Genomic DNA, 21010 nt, shown 5'->3' with positions numbered 1-21010 from the left:
CATTCATGTGGGGGATTGTTGGAAAAAATGGTTTTATATAGGCATATTTTTTAACCCAATTTGGGTGGACCCCAAACAACGTTTGGGGTGGGTTCGACGAGGTGAAGTGTTCCTTGCCGCGTGGCAAGTCACACGGTGAATACGGAATGTCAAAACCATTTATGAGTGAATGGGAAGTTGACATAGTTTTCAAGTTTAACATTAATTTCTTAATAAAATTCTTTTGAATTTTTTCAATAAGAAATTAGTGTGGGAATTTAATTTAAATCTAAATTCAAATTTTTGGATTCCTAAAGTAGTTTCCTAAAGTTTGTCAAATAGATTAATATTTATATTCCAAACAGGTTTTATTAAATCTATTATATTATTGGCTTTATTTTGATTATCTAGTCTAATAGTTTAATAATATTTATATTTCAACACTTTAGAATTTAGTCTCCTTTGACTACTTCTTCAAATTGTTTGAAAGATGTATAACTGTTCCTGTACAACGGCTTGAAATATATTGAAACAGTTGCAAATTGTTTGAAATTTGAATGACATCTGTTCATTTCAAATATAATCTGTTCACCTTTTTATGTACCTGTTCGGGTCTATTAATACAAGACTTGTTCCAGCAGATGTGGGGTGAATAAAAAAACATCCGGGAAAAAATTCTTCAGAAAATTGAAATCTGCACAGTAGCAGATCTGTCCAGTTCCCAATTTGTATCTGTCCTATAACAGTTTCATATCTGTTTGGCAGTTTACACACCTGTTGGGACAGAATTTTGTGCCTATAAATACCATCATTCCAGCAGTATTTTTGGTCCGAAAAATCAGTCTGTAGATTGTCTAAATTGCTGTCCAGATTTTATTTGTGCATTATTCTTCATTTTAGTTTTAGAACAAAATTCAGAGAGTTAGAACACAGGTTTGGTTCGCCGAACAAATTGTTTGGAGTACTACTACAATTTGTGAAGATCATTGTATCCTGGGAGATAGACGCCACTCATCCGTAAGTACCATAGCGGGGTGAATCTGTCTTAAGGACAAAGTGTCACACACTCGACTTGGTCTTGTAATTTTATTTGGTTCGACAAAATAAATCCGGTATGTTATTTATTTATTTTGTTTGAGTTTATTTCTAGTTATTTTATTTACACAGAAGATTGTTCCAACAGGTGGGTGGATGAAAATTTTAATATTAATTTTTTTCTTGTCCAAAGATTAGGAAATTCTATTTCAACACACTGCTCCCTCTCTTTTCATATACTTAATGAATTTTTTTATTACATTTTTATTTTAAAATTAAATTACTAAAATATCTATTTCCCAAAACCCTCACCTTAACTCTAACTCTCTCAAACCATCAGTTTCCACCATCACCATCCATGGGCGCCGTCTCTCCCTTCCTCCACTCTTTCCATCGCCTCTTTCCCACCATTGCGACCTCCCTTTGCCTGAGAATATAAAAATTATATTTGAAACCATTGAAAATAACATTATATTAAAGTGAGGTTTAATAGCCCTTCGTGTAGACCATGATATGTACCTTCTGTAAGGTGTTACTTCACTTATCATTTCCTTGTGTCAGAGGAATGGTGGAATCAGTGACCAAAAGGAAGTGTAAAAGTCATTATGTGCTCTCACATGTTGCTATATCTTCTTGTTACAGTTTCATAGCTGTTTGGCATGAGTAGAAAGGACAGTAAATTGTGGACTTTTTTTCTTAATTGACTATTCCCTCTGCATGGTCATTAGTAGAATCAAACCTTCTAATTACATAATATTTCCTTCTGTTTTCTACACCCGAAAAAGATTATGTAAATGATGATATTAAAGTTTTGTGCTATAATTGCAACAAGCATCTAGGAAGCTTGGGTTTCCAGTCCTGTATGGTGATGCATCACGCGCCCACAATTTTGCAATCTGCTGGTATTTCTTCTCTGAAAGTTGTCATAGAGGTCGCGAAAGTGGCATCGGCAGGTGAAGGGAGGGGTGGGGGTAACGATTGGAAGTGAAAGTGAGAAGAAGAGGTGTTGGCGGCAGCGGCAACAGCGGTGGCTTGTTAGGGTTAAGATTTGGAGGATGAAGATGGTAAGAGTATTTTTGTCATGGTAGGATGTGTATTGAGTGAAAGTTGATAATTTAAATTTATTTAGTATGTGTATTGAGAAAAGATGTGGAAAGAGAGGAAATAGTTTGTGGAAATAAAATTTCCCCCAAGATTTAGGCACTAACTTATTCTGTCCATAAGGATAAGCTATCATAAAATGGCCAAAATACGGGTGCCTCTATTTGCACACCATATTTCATCTCAAGACAAACCATTAATTGATTTATTTTTTATTACAACATTAACCTTATGTAAAATGACTACAAAGGACAAAAGGGTTATAATACACACCTTTTGTAATCGAGTTCGACACTAAAATGTCGAACAAATGGTTAATGTTCGAAAGAAACACTCCAGACAAGTGGCTAAGGTTTGACAGAAATAGTCCGAACAAATTGTTAAGGTTTGAAAGTCCAGAGTCGAACGGTTTGCAAACTGAAATTTTCACCAACATCTTGAGGAGTCTTCACCACTAGTTTTGTTCACTGGTGTCATGAGGAGTCTTCATCATTGGTTTTGCTCACCGGTATGTGGAGGTGACAATCAATCAGAGAAAGGAGGGGGAGATGGATTGTGGGTGGGGGTGGAGTGTGTGAGTAAGTGAATGAGAGTAAAAACGGAAGATTGTGGATGGGATGTGTGAGTAAGGATAAATATGAAAAGTTGTGGTGTGTATTGAACAAATTATTTATTTATCAATTTATTAAAAGTGTGCCTTGAGTAATGGTGTGCCTTGAGATGAGTGGTGGTGTGCAAATAGAGCCACCTCCAAAATACCTCTCCATCACCTCTGCATCTTTCACAGCTTTTATTCCCTAGATGTTTCTCTTTCCTCATTCTAGTCGCCTCTCTCTTCTCTCTTCACCGACTCTCAGTCTTCTCAGATCTCACCACAACCGTCGATAACATGGCCGTCGATCTCTACCGCGTGGTTCTTCAGGCACTCTCTATATATGTAGCTCTTGTCACCGTCGCCGCCAGAGATGCCCCCTCTCCGTCGTTACTACTCACTCTCATTTTTGGCCTCTCGGAGTTTCCTAACACCGTCTTGTAATTCAACAACAGCGGCACCTGAATCCCGATATCCTTTTCTTGGTCTTCGTTCTCAACAAATTTCATTTTCTCTCTCTACTTTCTCACATTCACCCCTGAGATCTGCATCCATAGCAAGTCTTAGCACCTTAGTGTCGGTCTATGTCGCCCAGTCGTGTCAGTCTCTGATGATCAACAAATCGATCAAGATCTCCGAACGCGTTGCCCTTCTCGTCATTCTCAAATTCTTCATTTCCTCTAATTTAACTTGTCGGGGGTGAAGAGACTTAGATCTGTGCCCGACAAGTCTAGATTTGTGCACAACGAGAATCATATCTGCTCTAATCTCTATTTTTGTTGTCGTGGTCTTGCTTAATTTCAACGAAACATTGCGAATCACAGAATTTTCAAGTCAATTTTCTTTCTTGATTTCCTTGTTTGGATTTGAAACTCTTCCAATTCAATAATTTCTTCATCGATTTTACATTTTTTGGATTTTGTTTATCAACACTATGCTTGAATTGGTTGAGGTTTGAAGAAAATGAACAAAAAGTTATCTAAAGTGAGAGTTTTGAAATTTATGCCCTAATTACACAGATGATGATTGGAATTTGAATTTGCTTCGGCGATGGTGGCCTCCTTCTTCTTCTTCTTGTATATGTGTTTTTTGCTATATTCTCAAAATTTGAACAAATTTTATAGTTTAAACCCCCACAGGTCATGTATGTATATATGTGAATGTGTGTATCTATGTATATCTTGAGTGCATGTAAATCTGTGAGTATGTATAATATCCCAACCCTTCACATATCTTCGATATTATCCGTTTTGGGTCATACCCGCACGAATTTGTTCTTCCCAATGGGTCACCCATCTTAGAACTACTCCAACTTAAGCACGCTTAACTGGGGAGTTCTGCTAAGTATTACCTATCCTAGAACTAATCAAGTCTAAATACGCTTAATTGGGGAGTTCTGTTAGGGATTTCACCACTTAGGAAAAGGCCTCGATGCTATATAAGGGTCCATGTTTTTACTTTTATAGCCTAAGAACTGCACCTCCATTCTTGATGTGGGACACCATGACCTTACAATCCACCCCCTTTAAGGTTGCACGTCCTCGTGCAGTAGCCTGCCAACTCACAAGCCGGCCTACATGCACCGAGAGATGCCAAGGACCCGTACTCGGTATTCCAAAGAGTCAATTTTGATACCATTTGTAACATTCCGATCCTTCACATGTAATCAATATTGTCCGCTTTGGGCCACGCCCGCACGGATTTTTTATTCTCAGTGAGTCACCCATCTCAGAACTACTCCAACCTAAGTACGCTTAATTAGAGAGTTTTACTAGGGATTTCACCACCTAGAAAAAGACCTCGATGCTATATAAGGGTCTAGGGTTTTACTTTATAGCGTAGGAACTCCCCCTTCATTCCCGATGTGGGACATCAGGACCTTACAGTATGTGTATGTATGTATATGTTGAGTGCATATATATTTGTGAGTGTTTGTACGTATATCTGTGAGTGTATATATGTATGAGACAAATCTAGAAAAAAATTGATGTTAATAACGATGATTGCAATAGATAAACAAAAAAGTTGACACAGATTTTCAACATATAAAAAAAAATTGAACAGATAAATAGAATTTAAGGAAAAAAATTTTAAAAATAGATAGAATTTACGGGAAAATTTTTGAATAGATAGCCAAAATTTTTGAATAGATAGATATAAAATTGAACAGATAAATAGAATCTAGGAAAAGAAATTGAACAGATAGATAGAATTTAGAAGAAAAATTGAACAGATGGATATAAATTTGAACAGATAACCAACTAAAAGTCAAACAGATAAAAAAAAGTCAAGGGATAAAATTGAAAACAAAATGTCTTCTAAAACTTTTCAGCAAATTATTTCACATAGCTTGAACTTCTCACTAATAAAAAATATTCACTAGACCTAATGCCTTACACCATCCTTAGATTAGATTTATCACCAATTTTCTCCTTAAACAAATCTCAAGGAATGTATTTATAATTTACAAATTATTATTATTAGGTACAATTTCAATTAAGTGTATATTTGGAAAAATATTTTCAAATCAATAATAAATTTTATAAATATTAAAAAATAAAATTATAATTTTTGGAGATAATTACATTTTACCACCTTGTGGTTTAACGCATTTTCACATTACCTCCTTAACATTTATAAATGTACTCATAAGCTCCTTGTGGTTTTGAGTAATGTGTAAAAGTGACGGGACGTGATAGAATTAATAAAAAGACTAGAATACCCTTATTTTTTCTTCAATTTTCTTATGAATGCCATTTTACTTCTATTTTTTTTTTTTTTTTTTTGCAGTTAAACTCTCTCTCTCTCTCTGAATGAGCATGTGGTAGAGTTGTAGACTGGGTACGATGATGGGTCAGACTCAGGTATCCACTCCCTACCCAAGTTTCTGATTCTCCTCTCTCTCTTTCTCTATTTCTCTCACTATCTCTGTCTCTCATGTAAAATTTGAATCAAATGTAATGGGAACTGGTTTCTCTCACATTTTCCCTCACTTCAACCCAGCTACGATGGTGAACTGGTCAACCCACCACATGTGACACCCTAATTGTTTAATTAAATATCATGTATAATTAGAATAAAATAAAATAGTGAATGTTATGTGATAAGGTGCAATTTAATTAGGGATTATATATTATCAACAAAAAAAAAATGAAGCAGGTATAGGTTTGGTAAATCACCAACTTAGGTCTCATAGCTTTGATCAATCACCAATTAGAGGGACACGTGGGGAAAGGGCAAAGTGACGCCTGTTAATACATGTGGCCGAGGGTAGATGCACGCTTACTGCCTATAAATAAGTAGTGACTGACTGAGCTTCAACAAAACAAAAAAAAAATGTATACAAATCAATAGGTAAGAGGCAGCATTCAAGTAGGAGGGAGGTAGTAGTAGGAAAAAGCTAAGGGTCAATCTTAAGGTGAGTTATATTATACCTTGAGTTACCATAATATGTTTTTTATATGTCTTGAGTCACCATAATATATTTTATGAATGTTTTGAGTTACCACAATTTACTTTATATAATTTAGATTTTGTTGTTATATTAATGTTTCAATTATGTGGATTATTTTCTGACCCCTATTTTCTTAAATTGAAACCCATGGATATGTTTGTTTAAATTTTAGAAAGTATTTGACAATGATCTTGTAAATAATTATTTTCTGTAAGTACCACCATGGGAGTCTCATGTCTTGGGAGACTTAAATAACCATTGGCCCCCCTGTTTGGCCACTTTGTGGTTCTCTGTTTGTCATGGATTTATTGACCCCATGTTCTGATTGTCACTCCAGTGACCCCTGTTCTGATTGTCACTCCAGTGATCCCTGTTCTGTTATGTTCTGTTCTGTACCGTAGTTATAGTTATTTATGTAATTTTTGTATTTCAGTTTTTGCCACTTAAATAATTTGTTTATTCAACTTAAATTATGTTAATGTTTTAACTTGGATAACTATCTATGGCTATTTTGTGCCCCTATACTCACAGTATAATATTTCTCACTCTACTATGTGCTTATAGTTGTTACCCCTTTCGGGTGACAAGATTTAGCAGGATCAAATGGGGGATAAATCACAATGTTTTCTTTTTTGTACTACCTGTATTTCTGATTGGACTCTTGTAATAAAATGAAAGCCCAAATGACTATTTTTATTTCCTTTTAACAAACTTTTGGTATCCAATTATTTTATTTTAATTTATTCGTTGCACTACTATTACAAAAATTTTAGAATTATTTTATTATTATCTTATTGCAACTCCAAACCTTTGGGTACCGGGTTTGGGTCGTGACAAAGTGGTATTAGAGCAATAGTTTTTTTTTTTATCAAAATGAATTTAGTATATTTTTTCTAACTTGTTCTGTACAATTATTCACATTATTTGAAATAATTATTTGAGACAAAAACAAAAATATACTAATAATAAATTTAGCTTCATTATTTGATATTATGGTCTGTGTTTTCCAAAACAAAAAAAAAATTAATTAAATTGTCTAACACAAGTAAATCGTGTTATAAATATTTCCGGGCTAAATTTTCCTGTGTTGTAGGAATTGGCAAACCTAATGGAGTTATTTTGGTTCGAGCCCTAAGGAGTTCATCTTATCCCGAACCTATTAGAAGGCTGGGGTGATTTGGAAAGTCTTGTCAAGCAAGCCCACCCGACACTTGATCGACTCATGGGGCGACCCGTGTATTTGCAGGCCGACCCCGATGAGGATTTCTTATTTTGGAGACTTAGCCAAGGCAGCACTCGGGAGAGGTATATAGGGCCGACCCACGTTGTTGGTCTTGCTCGAGACCTAGGACAACCGTATTTTCTAGTCGCACCTCTACCCCTGGACTTTGCGGAAAGTAGAGGACATGCATATCCTAGCAGCCACATTTGCACTACGACACCTCCTCCACAACACATTGTCCAGACCCCAACTGTGGACTTCACTAACAATGTATCATGCTTGGAGATACCGGTGTAGATTATCGGACAGGAGTTTTGGGGTTATGATCATAGTATTCTTGTCTACATGGTCCGGGTAGTATGGTGGTGCTTTGGAGTAGAGCTTAATGGATGGGAGTTTGAGCCCCTCATGTAGAGTGAGTTCGTGGGGTTATTTCATGGGCCAGTTTTCCAGAGCCAGTTCTCATGGTGGCCTAATGGTCCCTTCTAGACATCTGACCAGGAGATCATTTTTTTTTTTTTTTGTGACCTAACCATGATTAGTCTAATCTTTCTATTTTTGTATTAATAGGATTAGACACTAACTCTTGACTGTATTTTAAGTACGTTATACTAATATGTTTTCTTTTGCATAAGTAAAAATGAAATATGTACTGTTATAGTATCTTGTGAATCATAGATATGATATCGTGATATGTACTGTTATAGTATCTTGTGAATCATAGATAATTAAATGTATACTAAGTGATTCAAAAAAAAAAAAGGACTGTTCACTAACTGTTTTCACCTTATAGTAATGGCTAATGATGGAAATGGAACCGGATCATCGGTCAATGGTACTGATCCAATGGAGCAAATAATGGAAAGAACAGTTACTAGTTTTTTGCGAGCCCTACAAACCAACATTAATAGCAGATCGCTTGAACGATGAGAAGAGCCAACTACTATAAAACAGTTCCAAGACTTGAAACCTACTATATTCACCGGCAATTCAAACCCACTGATGGCAGAAGCTTGGGTCAAAGATATGGAGAAAAATTTTCGCGCGCTACCTTACACAGAAAGACAGAAGGTAACTTTTGTCACATTCACCTTCAAAGAAGATGTACAAGAATGGTGGCTTCTTACCCTAGAGAAAGAAGATATTGTGACTTGGGCAAGATTCTTTGAGGTATTCTATAAAAAATACTTTCTAGATTCGCTGCAGGAACAAAAGGTGGCAGAATTCATACATCTAAGGCAAGGAACCATGACGGTGGCTGAATACGAGAGCAAGTTCACACAACTAGCTCGATTTGCGACATACGCCATCCCCACCGAAGGTCGAAAAGCTAAGAAATTTGAAGCAAGATTGGATGTTGAAATCAAGGACAGGCTGGAGGTTTTGAAATTACCAACCTATGCGGAGGTGGTGAATCGAGCATGCATTGCGGGAAAAAGGGATTAAAGCCTTGCGCTTCGGGGAACCAAGCCAAAGGAAACGATTTTGGAAAAGAGATAACAAAAGACCCGGTATCTCACCTCCCAAGAGGGTAAATACGGGCATAACTAGTTCAACCAGTTCAAGCAATCAAGGTCCTATAAATCCTAGAGGTGGCACCATTCCAACTTGCTCTACCTGTGGAAAGACTCATTGGGGACAATATCGTCGAGACATGGGAGCATGCTTTAGATGTGGCCAAGTTGGCCACTTGCTGAGAGATTGTCCAAAGCTTGCCAATCCTACAATCGACCCCTCTGAACCAGTCTGAAAACCCGCGGTACCTGGAGGAGTAAGGAAGGACCTAAAACGCTAAGGAAGAGCTTTTGCCCTAGTGCCTGGAAACCCAGAAGTTACTGAGAATGTTGTGTTCGGTACACTTTCTATTTGTGGTCACTTAACTTATGTTCTCTTTGACTCTAGTTTAACTCATTCTTTTGTTACACCACACTTTGCTACCAAGTTGGCATCAACATTTGAACCCTTAGGATATATACTATCTATGTCTTTTCCATCTGATAACTCCGCCCTTAGTACTGATGTGTACAAATCTTGTACTGTATCCTTAAAAGGGGAAACCTTACATGTAGACTTGATTCCCCTCTGCATTAGTACCTTTGATGTGATCTTAGAAATAGATTGGTTAGCTGCCAACCATGCCTCTATTGATTGCGAACCAAAAAGGTTTTCCTCCGGTCACCAAACCAACTTGAGCTTGTCTTTAATGGAACTGGAGTCTCTCCCCCTCCATGTGTTATATCATTCATGACAGCCCAACGGCTTCTAAGAAATGGTTGTTGTAGTTGTATCTGTTATGTGATCAATGCTCAACAAGAGGCCCCCATACTTGATGAAATCCCTATAGTACGAGAATTCTCGGATGTATTTCCTGAAGACCTACCTGGTACGCCGATTGACTGAGAAATTGAATTCACTATTGAAACCCAACTTGGTACACAACCAAACTCAAAAGCCCCTTACCACATGTCTATGAAAGAATTAAAAGAGCTGAAGACTCAACTCCTAGAACTATTGGACAAAGGTTTCATTCGATCTAGTACCTCACCTTGGGGAGCTCCTGTACTATTCGTAAAGAAAAAGGATGGCACGATGAGGTTATACATCGATTACCGGGGGCTAAACAAAGTCACCATAAAAAATCAGTACCCTCTGCCATGAATCGATGACTTGTTCGACCAACTACAAGGCGCCCAAGTATTCTTGAAAATTGACTTGAGTTTTGGCTACCATCAACTAAAAGTCAAAACGGAAAGCATCACGGGCACTACGAGTTTCTCGTCATGCCATTTGGCATCACAAATGCTCCAGTGGCCTTCATGGACCTCATGAATCGAGTGTTCAAACCCTATCTTAACGAGTTCGTCATTGTCTTCATTGACGACATTCTCATATACTCCAAATCACCAGAAGATCATGAGCACCACTTGCAAGGAGTTCTATAGACACTACGCGATCACAAGCTTTATCCCAAGTTGAAGAAATGCGACTTCTGGATCACTAATGTACACTTCCTCGGTCACATCATCAACAAAGATGGCATCTCAGTTGACCCCCAACAGGTTGCAGCAATCGTGGATTGACCACGACCTACTAACGTATTTGAGATTCGAAGCTTCTTGGGTCTAGCCAGTTATTACCGCACTTCATGCAATATTTCTCGAAGATAGCATTACCCTTGACCTAGTTAACTCAAAAGAACACACCCTTTGAATGGACCGACAAGCAGGAACATTACTTCCAAGAATTGAAGAACATACTCTTGACGGCTCCTATACTAGCACTCCCCGCAGAAACAAAAGGGTTCGTAATTTATAGTGATGCCTCATACAATGGTTTGGGTTACGTTCTTATGCAAAATGGGAAGGTCATTGCATATGCTTTACATCAACTAAAGACCCACGAGAATAACTACTCAACCCACGATCTGGAATTAGCTGCAGTAATCTTTGCCCTCAAAATCTGGCGTCATTATCTCTATGGAGTAACCTGCGAAATTTACACAGATCACAAGAGTCTCAAATATCTGTTTACACAAAAGGAACTAAATATGAGGCAACGATGATGGCTAGAATTTATGAAGGACTACGATAGAGAGATCCATCACCGTCCTGGCAAAGCTAACATAGTAGCAGACGCATTAAGTCGAAAGACGACCAAAAGTTTGGCATGTACCCTCGTTCCTTGCAAGATCAATGGACTACTCGCCAACATAATCATGGAACCTGAATTGATTGAAGAAATTAGAGTCCACTAATGTAAAGATAAACTTTTGAAGAAAAAGTACGAGGAGCAAAGAAGCACACCTGATTCACGATAAGCAATGGGATGCTAAAATTTTGGAATCGAATTTGCGTACCCGACCTTCCAAAACTCAAGAAAAAGATATTAATAGAAGCTCATAGCTCGAGGTTTGCAATCCACCTTGGCAATATGAAGATGTATCACGATCTGAAGGAACATTTTTGGTGGACAGGAATGAAGAAAGACATAGCGAGCCATGTCTCCAAATGCCTGTGTTGTCAACAGGTTAAAGCAGAACATCAGAGACCTGTAGGAATGTTGCAACCACTCTCTATTCCCGAATGGAAATGAGAGCACATTACTAGGGACTTTGTGGTCGGGCTATCGCAATCAGTCTCAAAGAATGATGCAATGTGGGTTATCGTAAATCGATTGACGAAGTCGGCACATTTTCTACCAATCAAAATCATGTACTCCCTTTCTAAGTTTGTCACTCTATACATTAAGGAAATCATTCGTTTGCACGGCCCCCCAATTTCAATCATATCCGATAGAGATCCCCGCTTCGTGTCTCACTTCTGGAACAAATTGCAAGAAGCTTTGGGACCCACTCTGAAGTTTAGCATGGCTTATCACCCACAAACTAATGAGCAATCTAAAAGAACAATCCAGACTTTGGAAGATATGTTACGTGTATGTGTGCTAGACCTCAAAGGTAATTGGGATGATTACCTACCTTTGGTGGTGTTCGCATATAATAATAGTTACCATGCAAGCATTAGAACGGCACTATATGAGGCACTGTATGGAAGGAGATGTCGATCACCTCTGTGTGGGACGGAAGTCGGAGACAGGAAATTATTAGGCCCTGAAATCGTGCAAATCATAAGTGATAAAATTTAACTCATCCAACAACAAATTCGCACTGTCCAAAGCCGCCAGAAAAACTATGCAGATACAAGAAGCTGGGACTTAGAATTTCAAATAGGAGATCATGTGTTCCTAAAAATCTCACCCACAAAAAGGGTTATCCGATTTGGAAAATGAGAAAAGTTAAACCCACATTACATCGAGTCATTCGAGATACTAGAAAGGATTGATTTTGTGGCATATCGCCTTGCGCTTCCACCCGACCTGTCCAATGTCCATAATGTGTTTCACGTTTCGATGCTTCGACCATACCTTTGAGATACATAGTCGATTATGAGAACTTCGAGAAGACCTCTCTTATAAAAAGACAGCCTATGCAGATTCTCGATCGTCATGATCAAGTCTTCCAAAACAAGACTATACCTCTTGTAAAATTTTTGTGGAGAAATCATCAAGTTGAAGAATCGACGTGGGAAACGAAAAAGCAAGTGCGAGCCAAATACCCACACCTCTTCGAAAAACAAGGTATGTTAAGTTTACAGACAAACTTCTATTTATGAGGGGAGAAATGTGACACCCTAATCGTTTAATTAAATACCACGTATAATCAAAATAAAATAAAATAGTGACTGTTATGTGATAAGGTGCAATTTAATTAGGGATTATATATTATAAAAAAACAAAACAAAACAAAACGAAGCATGTATAGCTTTGGTGAATCACCAACTTAGGCCTCATAGCTTTGATCAATCACCAATTAAAGGGACACGTAAATGAAGGGCAAAGTGACGCTTGTTAAGACATGTAGTCGAGGGTAGATGTACGCTCACTACCTATAAATAAGTAGTGACTAACTAAGCTTCAACAAAACAAAAAGAAATGTAAATCAATAGCTAAGAGGCAGCATACAAGTAAGAGGGAGTTAGTAGTAGGAAACTAAAAGTTAAGAGTCAATCCTAAGGTGAGTTATATTATATCTTGAGTTACCATAATATATTTTTTATATGTCTTAAGTCACCATAATATATTTTACGAATATTTTGAGTTACCACAATTTATTTTATATAATTTATGTTTTGTAGTTATATTAATGTTTCAATTATGTGAATTATTTTTTGACCCCTATTTTCTTAAATTGAAACCCATATATATATTTGTTTAAATTTTAGAAAATATTTGACAATGATCTTGTAAACAATTATTTTCTGTAAGTACCACCACATGAGTCCTATGCCTTGGGAGACTTAAATAACCATTGGCCCCCCTGTTTGGCCATTTTGTGGTCCTCTGTTTATCATGGATCCATTGACTCCTTTTCTGATTGTCACTCCAGTGATCCCTGTTCTGTTCTGTTCTGTACTGTAGTTATAGTTATTTACGTAATTTCTGTATTTTAGTTTCTGCCACTTAAATAATTTGTTTATTCAACTTAAATTATGTTAATGTTTTAACTTAAATAACTATCCATGGCTATTTTGTGTTCCTATACTCACAGTATAATATTTCTCACTCTGCTATGTGCTTATAACTGTTACCCCTTTCAGATGACGAGATTTAGTAGGATCAAGATGAGGGATAAATCACAGTGTTTTTTTTTTGTACTACCTGTATTTCTGATTGGACTCTTATAATAAAATGAAAGCCGAAATGACTATTTTTGTTTCCTTTTAATAAACTTTTAGTACCTAATTATTTTATTTTAATTTATCCGTTGTACTATTATTACAAAAAATTTAGAATTATTTTATTATTATCTTGTTACGACGCTAAACCTTTACCCAGTTTGGGTCGTGACACAACCAACCTGAGCTCTCGCCAAAACCCGATCAGGGAGGAGCCCATGAGTCCCCACCAGCAGACATTCCACCGGAGAAAAGGCATTGGATTTTAGGAGTAGAATTCTGGGGAAAGAAGAGTAGCTGGATTGAAGAAGGGTCTTGTATATATACATATATATACAGAGAGAGCATTACCCAGTTAAGAAATGGAGGAGAGTTGTGGCAGATGGAATAGATGGCACTCATACGGAGGAGGGGTGCCCCAGAGAAAGAAGGAGGAAGGTTCACTACAAGAATTTGCACATTTGCTGACCACTTTTGCCGACGAAAAAAATTTTGGTCGCAAAAAAATGACATTTGCCGACCAAAAGTAAATTTCATAGCTAAAAATTGATACTATTACCGACTAAAATTTTTGGTCGCAAATAAGTAATTTTTGCCGACCAAATTACACTAATTGTCACCAAAAATATGGGTGAGAGAATGAAATTAAAAAGAGAGTTGTGTATGCTATTTTAGAGACTAATATAATTTGGTCGCTGATACCAAAACGACGTCGTTTTGGTATCCAAATTCATTAGCTGACCATCAGTTTGGTAGGGGATAACTTTACTAATTCAAACACATATAAAAAATTCCTACGCGCCTCTTTCACACTCGTTTTGGTATCCAAATTCATTAGCTGACCATCAGTTTGGTAGGGGATAACTTTACTAATTCAAACACATATAAAAAATTCCTACGCGCCTCTTTCACACCTCAGTTGAATTCGATCAAAGCTCAGTCGCGCCATTCACCTCACCATACCTTCGTCTTCTCCACTCTCGTCGTCGGTTTCAAAACCCTAACCCTACCTTCGATCTTCTCTAATCCCTCCATAAGCCGTATGTTCAAATCCAAACCCGACACTCCTCTCAACTGTTTCAGAACCTTTGTCTACAAAGGACTACCGCCAGACTCGTCAAAACGACGATCTGGAATGGGCTGATTGTGATAAGAATGATCAGGCGGCGAGGCACATTAATGTCTCGGAAATGAAATCGAAGATGGACAGTTCATCTTTGCCCTAATTTTTCTCTCCATTTCTGTTCAATCGACCCCTCGATCTTCTCTGATCAGAACTCTGCACCAGATTTGCTGATTCAGTCCAGCTCCAAGTTCAGCCTTAAGGTACACACCACTCTCCTCTCATTCTCTACCTTTGTTTTTCACTTTCTTTCTTTGCTTCACTTTCTCTCAATGAATTCAAGATTCAGATTTCTTTTTTTGTTTATATTTTCCTTTTTTTCCCCTCAGAAACCAAAAGATTGGATCAATATACACATCTCTTACCTCAAATCTAGGTTTAATTTTTTCCTTCTTGTTGATTTCAAATTCTACTGGAGATTTTTTATTCTTTAATGTTCATTAGTTAACTGTTTGACCGAGAATGGCAGTGTTGACTTAGAACGGTTGATGATTGTTTCTACCTAGTTTATTAATTTGGTTGTTTTGGAAAAACAGAGAAAAATTGCCTCTATGGAATCTGATTCATCCACATTTTCTCAGGTATGCCTTTTTATTTATATATTTATATAATTTTTTAATTCAAATGTTCATATTCAAGTGTTCTACAAAAAATTGATAATTATACTTCTGTGTGTACTTCTCCAAATGGGGCAAAACTTGAATAAATTTAAGTTGTATAAATGCCAATTCATGTGGAAGTATTGGTTACTATTTCTGATTTTAGGGAATGTTTTAAGTATTGGGTTTAATAACTGAGATAGATATTACTATTATTTTTTAATATCTATATGATTATATCTATTTATTTGATCACTGGAAGGTTTGCAATTTTCTGAGGAGTCATATAAGCTGCAACTATTCTGCAGATTTTTCCATTTCGGTTTCATGATCTTCACATTGATTGATTGCTATAATTAGGTTGAGACTGTCTTCCATGAGTTTGGCCATGCATTGCAGAACATGCTAACCAAACAAGATGAAGGTCTTGTTCCTGGTTCTCAAGGGATAGAGAAGGATGCGCTGTTGAATTAGCTTATCAATTCATGGAAAATTGGTGTTGCCAAAGGTAATATTTTATAACCATAAATATCTCAATTCTACATGTTGTGCCTACATTTCTCCTCAGATTCTACATTTTTATTCATGGCTCAAGCAATTTGAAATTGTTATGTAGCCATATATTATAAGTTATTCTTGTGTTGGTGGAATATGACTGCCTTTTGGGGGTTTCTCACTGCATTGCCTTTGAATCCTTATAAGGATTCAAAACATTGAAGTCTGAATGTGAATTACTGCATACTTATTAAATATTTATGCAAGCACCAACATTTTGTTTATGTCGTTTTCAAAAGAAATGATTCCATAACCCGGTGTTCTACTTCTAATGACTAAGGGATAATTTTCTTTGTAAAATGATTTTAGCATCTCTTCTTTTGTTTTTCTCGTTTCATATTTGCAAAACAGTTCATCCCTAAGGAGGTTTAATTAATGACATATCAGTTAACCACTAATTGTTAGTTCTTGGATTCTTCATGCGTGGGTGTGCCATTCCCACTTAAAAAACCATATTTTTATTTTAGTATGTGAATATAACAAAAGTTTACATATCTAAATGCATAGATAGTCCAAACTTCAATTTTTCATAGACATGATGCTTCAGTGTTCTTGAACCTGAGCCTGTTCTTGCTTCAAATGTTGAGAATTGAAGTTAATATTTGGGTGCAATTGAAGGCCGTTCACAACAGGATGACATATATGTGCATATTATCAAAAATGCTTAAAAATAGATTAGCAGAATGAGATGGAATTCTCCAAATACTATTGTTGATGAGATATGTAATGAACAAAAAATTTAACGTTGATTGCTATATCTGAAATATACAAATTTGAGGATATTAAATTTTCAATAAATTTTAGAGGATTTGGATATAACATATGATTTGTAGCTAAAAGATGGAAAGAATATTACTTCAATCACCACCGGAGAGCAAGAATTCTTAGATAGATCCACGAAAATAGCATTAAATGAAGCAAATCCATTTCATACGAAAGCTTCAAATGAATTCAAAAGGGCAACCTTTCTACTCACGATCAATAGTTTATTACACTGCTTTTGTTTAGTACTTGGGACATAGACATTTATAAAGAGTGGCAACCACACAACTAGGAGAGACCATAGGGTTCAATACTGTACCCTGGAAAGAAAATTAAGGCAGTGGAAGATAACAAGTACTATGCGGCAAGAAAATGCTGGAGAAAATCACTTAATTTTCCATTTAAAAGTATGTTCCTTCTGTTGAAATCAAGGCACATAAATCTTGCAAATTGTGAATCCAATAAAACCAAATATTCGCAATTGTACTGCAAAAGCCAACTTGTTTCCTATATTAAAAAATTTGGCACTCCATTAACTTTTAAAACGAATTTAATAGCATTTATACTATTATACACTTCAAACTCACCCTTACTTATTAATCTCATCAGTGCTCAATTACTTAGCTATTGTTGTATTAGTTACAACTTTTATGAGTTTTTATTTTTTATTTTATTTTATTTTTCTTGTTTTATTAGTTCTCACTCTTATACTCACCAAGTATGGGAATTCACCTCTGTTTTTGATGTTGCTAGTAACTGAGGCTTAATTATCTTATTGCAGTCACCGGTTGATGGAAAGCCAATGCTCTTAACACCTGAAGAATCAATTCAGATCCAAGTGGGTACATTTTGCTTGTTTTTGCCAAACTGGAGAATCTATTTTTATTTACACACTCATAATTTTTATTTACAATATTTTTATTCCTACTGTTCAGTTTAATTAAAAACACGTATATATATATATATATATATATATATATATATATTATAAAGAGCTAAAGAAATTACATCGATGTATAATGTGAACTAATACTAATGCTGAAAGGTGAGTACTATACACAGAATATAGAATATCTCCAAATTGTATTTACATCAAATAATTTCTACAACTGCCATGTTTCTCATGTAATTAATAATTTCTATAATATCTCAGTTTTGTTTCTTTTGTTTTTGAAGTTTCTTTGTCATTCTCTTTTTTCTAATGTACCCTTTATAAACTGATGCAGAAAGCAGCTGAACAGAGCTAATGATTAGGTTCCCATATGGAGGTAAAATTCTTATTCTCTCTTCAAGATTATTGACATCTCTATTTAGCACAGCATCACAGTTCTTATTCAGTCAATGTGTTCCAAAAAGTCTGTTACAAGATCCTTTAATCATCTTATGAGCATCATGACCAATAGCAATTTTGATTATTTATAATTGAAATTTGCAACTAATTATGGTTGTATGTTATTTTTGTGTGCTTCTAAATACACCCACTTAATTTGTCTTCACACCCACCATAATTTTGGTAAGATCCTAACCCTTGCAATTTGTACATACATAATTGGTACTAAATTTTATGTTCTGATTGTAGTTGTTGCTTTATTCTTGCCTTCACTATGCAATTGGGTATTATTTCTTTAATCTTATTATTTTATGAATCATCTTTGTTGAAATTAGCTTCTTCTTCTTCTTCTTCTTCTTCTTCTTTTTATTTTATTTATAAGTAATGATTAAATGGGTATCTGTTGTGTGGATGATTGGTGTTTGTTGTAATGCCTCTTAAAAAACTTATTTTCAATTATTTGACAATTCATGAAGACAAAGGTTTGAATTATGGAGAAAGATATATCAATGGTGCTATGATGTATGCATATAATATATATCTATACATATTGGCAATAAAGGAAAAAATGGTTTATTAGGCTTTTATGAGATCATTGATAGTGATGGTCTTGGTTAGTAATAACAGGGTAAAATTTATGTCTAGTGCTTTGACATAGTGTGAGATTGAAACACAAATTGTCCCACTCTAATATATCAAATTGAAAATTTAAACATTTTTTTTCCTCGAGAAAGTATAGTTTTCGATTGATATTCATGTTTTTGTTTGCCTCTGTTGGAAAATGACGCACAAAATCCATATTGTTAAAATTTTCATAATGTTTTTTGATTAGTAATAAGTTCATTGCATAAATTGTTGTAAGTTTGATATCACCATTCATATAAATAGCTCATGAAGCAACCTCTGTTATGGACATAACTCTGTGATGTTGGCAGAGATAACTCTCTTTCTTATCATCTGTATCACACACAATACATGTGTGGAGTATACAATTTTTTTTGTTCTTTCTTAATTTATTTTCAATGAAAAAAGTTAGAGCATTATGTTTTATTTCACTTGTAAGAAGATGAAACAAAAGTGATAGTTACTTTGGTTGGAACGGCTTTTTGAGATTCTCAAAAATTTTCATATTCCCTCATTTCTTTATCATTTTCTTTAGAACCTCATGTTTCACTCATGATATTGATGCTAGAAGTAATTTTTTTTTCTTTTAAAAAATTTTGGTTTTCCCTTTTTAGTCCTTAAATAGCTCTGCTTTGAACTGTGGTAGTTGCATTACATTTTTCTAGAAATAAAGATATAGACAATCTTGTTGACGGTGAGTTTGAGCACCCTCTTCAGCAACTGCATGACTCGGACTCGGAGGGTGAGGGTGGTATTTTTTCCTTAGCAGTGCTGCTATTTCTTGCACTACCTAAGGTTGAAACTTTTTATTTTCTTAAAAACTATGTGGAACATTTTTTCCCCTTCTTTCTAAGTTAAAATGAGGGTGGTGATAAGATGGAGGGTTTTACAAAATGGAAATTTCAAACTTTGCCATATCAACCCTGCAGATGAGCTAGAGCTCAGACGAAGGCATTGCTTAAATGTAGCATAATATCAAGTGTTGAACACTAAGTGACGTCCAGGTTAAATAAGAGTTGGTTGTTAAACCCTTTTATTTTAAGAAATTTCAGCTCATATAGACGCATCTGCCCAACTGCTTACCCACATCTCATTTGGATGAGTTGATGACTACTTTATGGATGGAGAATTAATTATTAGATTAAAATGTTGAGAATTAATTAATCATGTCATTTCACATTTATTAGATTATGTCTTTATATCATCACATTTTGAGATTTTCAATGATCCAATGACTTGAATGTTTTGGGACGGAGGATAGAAAAATTTGGAGATGAACGATCATTTATGTTTGTCTATTGAGCAACCATGGCATGCCTAATCAGACAAATGTTGAAACTTCCTAGTATTAAAATGTTGAAACTTCCTTTTGGTTGCCTAATCAGACAAGTTACCACTACTAGAAATATGACTTTTTGCGACGGATTGTTTAGTCGTCGCAAAAAACCACTTTTTACATTAAAATGTCATTTTATTTTAATGCTCAATCGTATTCTTACCTAACTTTAAAAAAAAAAAAACCCAAATCTTATAAAACTTGCCCTATCCGCTTTTACTCTTATTTCCAAAACCCATTTTGCTCTCTTCCTCTGAAGACCGATCTCCAAAGGTATGATCTCTCTCTCTCTCTCTCTCTCTCGACTCTGTCTTTGGACTCTTCATCTAAATTTTATTGTTCATTTGAAGATTTTGATCAATAGTTGATGAAGATTTGAAGACTTCGATCGATTATTGATGAAGATTTGAAGATTTTGATCGGTTTATAATCGCTAAGTCTAATTTCTATGAATGAATCCAACTCTCTCTCTCTCTCTCTCTCCCTCTCTCTCCCTCTCTCTCTTCATTTATCTATTAGCTGTGTTTAATGATTTCAATGTTTTGTGACGTGGAGGTTTTAGGGAGGTTTTAGTTATCTCCTCTTCATTTTTTTGTTGAATTTCAATATTCTGTTGAATTTCATTCGTTCTTAAAAACAATAGAGGTGTTTGAACCTCTTGGAACAATCTCTCTCAACTCCCTCTTCATTTTATTTTTATTTTTTATTTATTTTATTTTTTTGTTGTTGTGTTGAATGATTTTAAAGAACATTTCTATGTGGTGAATTCTAATTTTGATGGACTATGTTTTCACTTCTAGGGTGGTCAGAAGCCTGGTGGATTCTTTGTGCTCAAGGAGAACATTGCAAGAGCTGGTACACTTTTTATGTTTCTCACTCTTAACCTATTGAGTTATGGATAACTTGTAGCTGCTTGCATATTCACAAATTATCTTTCCTATAGAGCTACTCTTGTTTTTGTCTCTCGTCTTGAGTTAATTGTTCCTTCACTGAGTCAAGCTTGAAGTCATGGAAGCTAAAGTGGTGCCAGTTGCAATATTGGAAATAACTGACAGAAATAGCTAA

The 21010-nt window shown here is 35.6% G+C and overlaps 1 protein-coding gene across 1 annotated transcript; it reads left to right on the top strand.

Annotated features, from left to right (window-relative positions):
- Positions 1–8385: 8385 nt before the first annotated feature.
- On the top strand, positions 8386–8829 carry LOC145824239 (uncharacterized). Its single transcript, XM_082923863.1, has one exon. The coding sequence runs from the start codon at positions 8386–8388 to the stop codon at positions 8827–8829; it is 444 nt and encodes a 147-aa protein (XP_082779989.1).
- Positions 8830–21010: the final 12181 nt, after the last annotated feature.

This window comes from Camellia sinensis, chromosome 4, assembly GCF_055761805.1.
Source record: "Camellia sinensis isolate YWXY chromosome 4, ASM5576180v1, whole genome shotgun sequence".
NCBI classification, from domain to species: Eukaryota; Viridiplantae; Streptophyta; class Magnoliopsida; order Ericales; family Theaceae; genus Camellia; species Camellia sinensis.
The sequence above is the reverse complement of the archived record's forward strand: the minus strand, read 5'-3'. Positions and strand labels throughout refer to the sequence as shown.

Excerpts from the sequence above, each read along its gene's own strand:
- LOC145824239 (XM_082923863.1), top strand. The coding sequence starts at position 8,386 with ATGGCAGAAGCTTGGGTCAAAGATATGGAGAAAAATTTTCGCGCGCTA.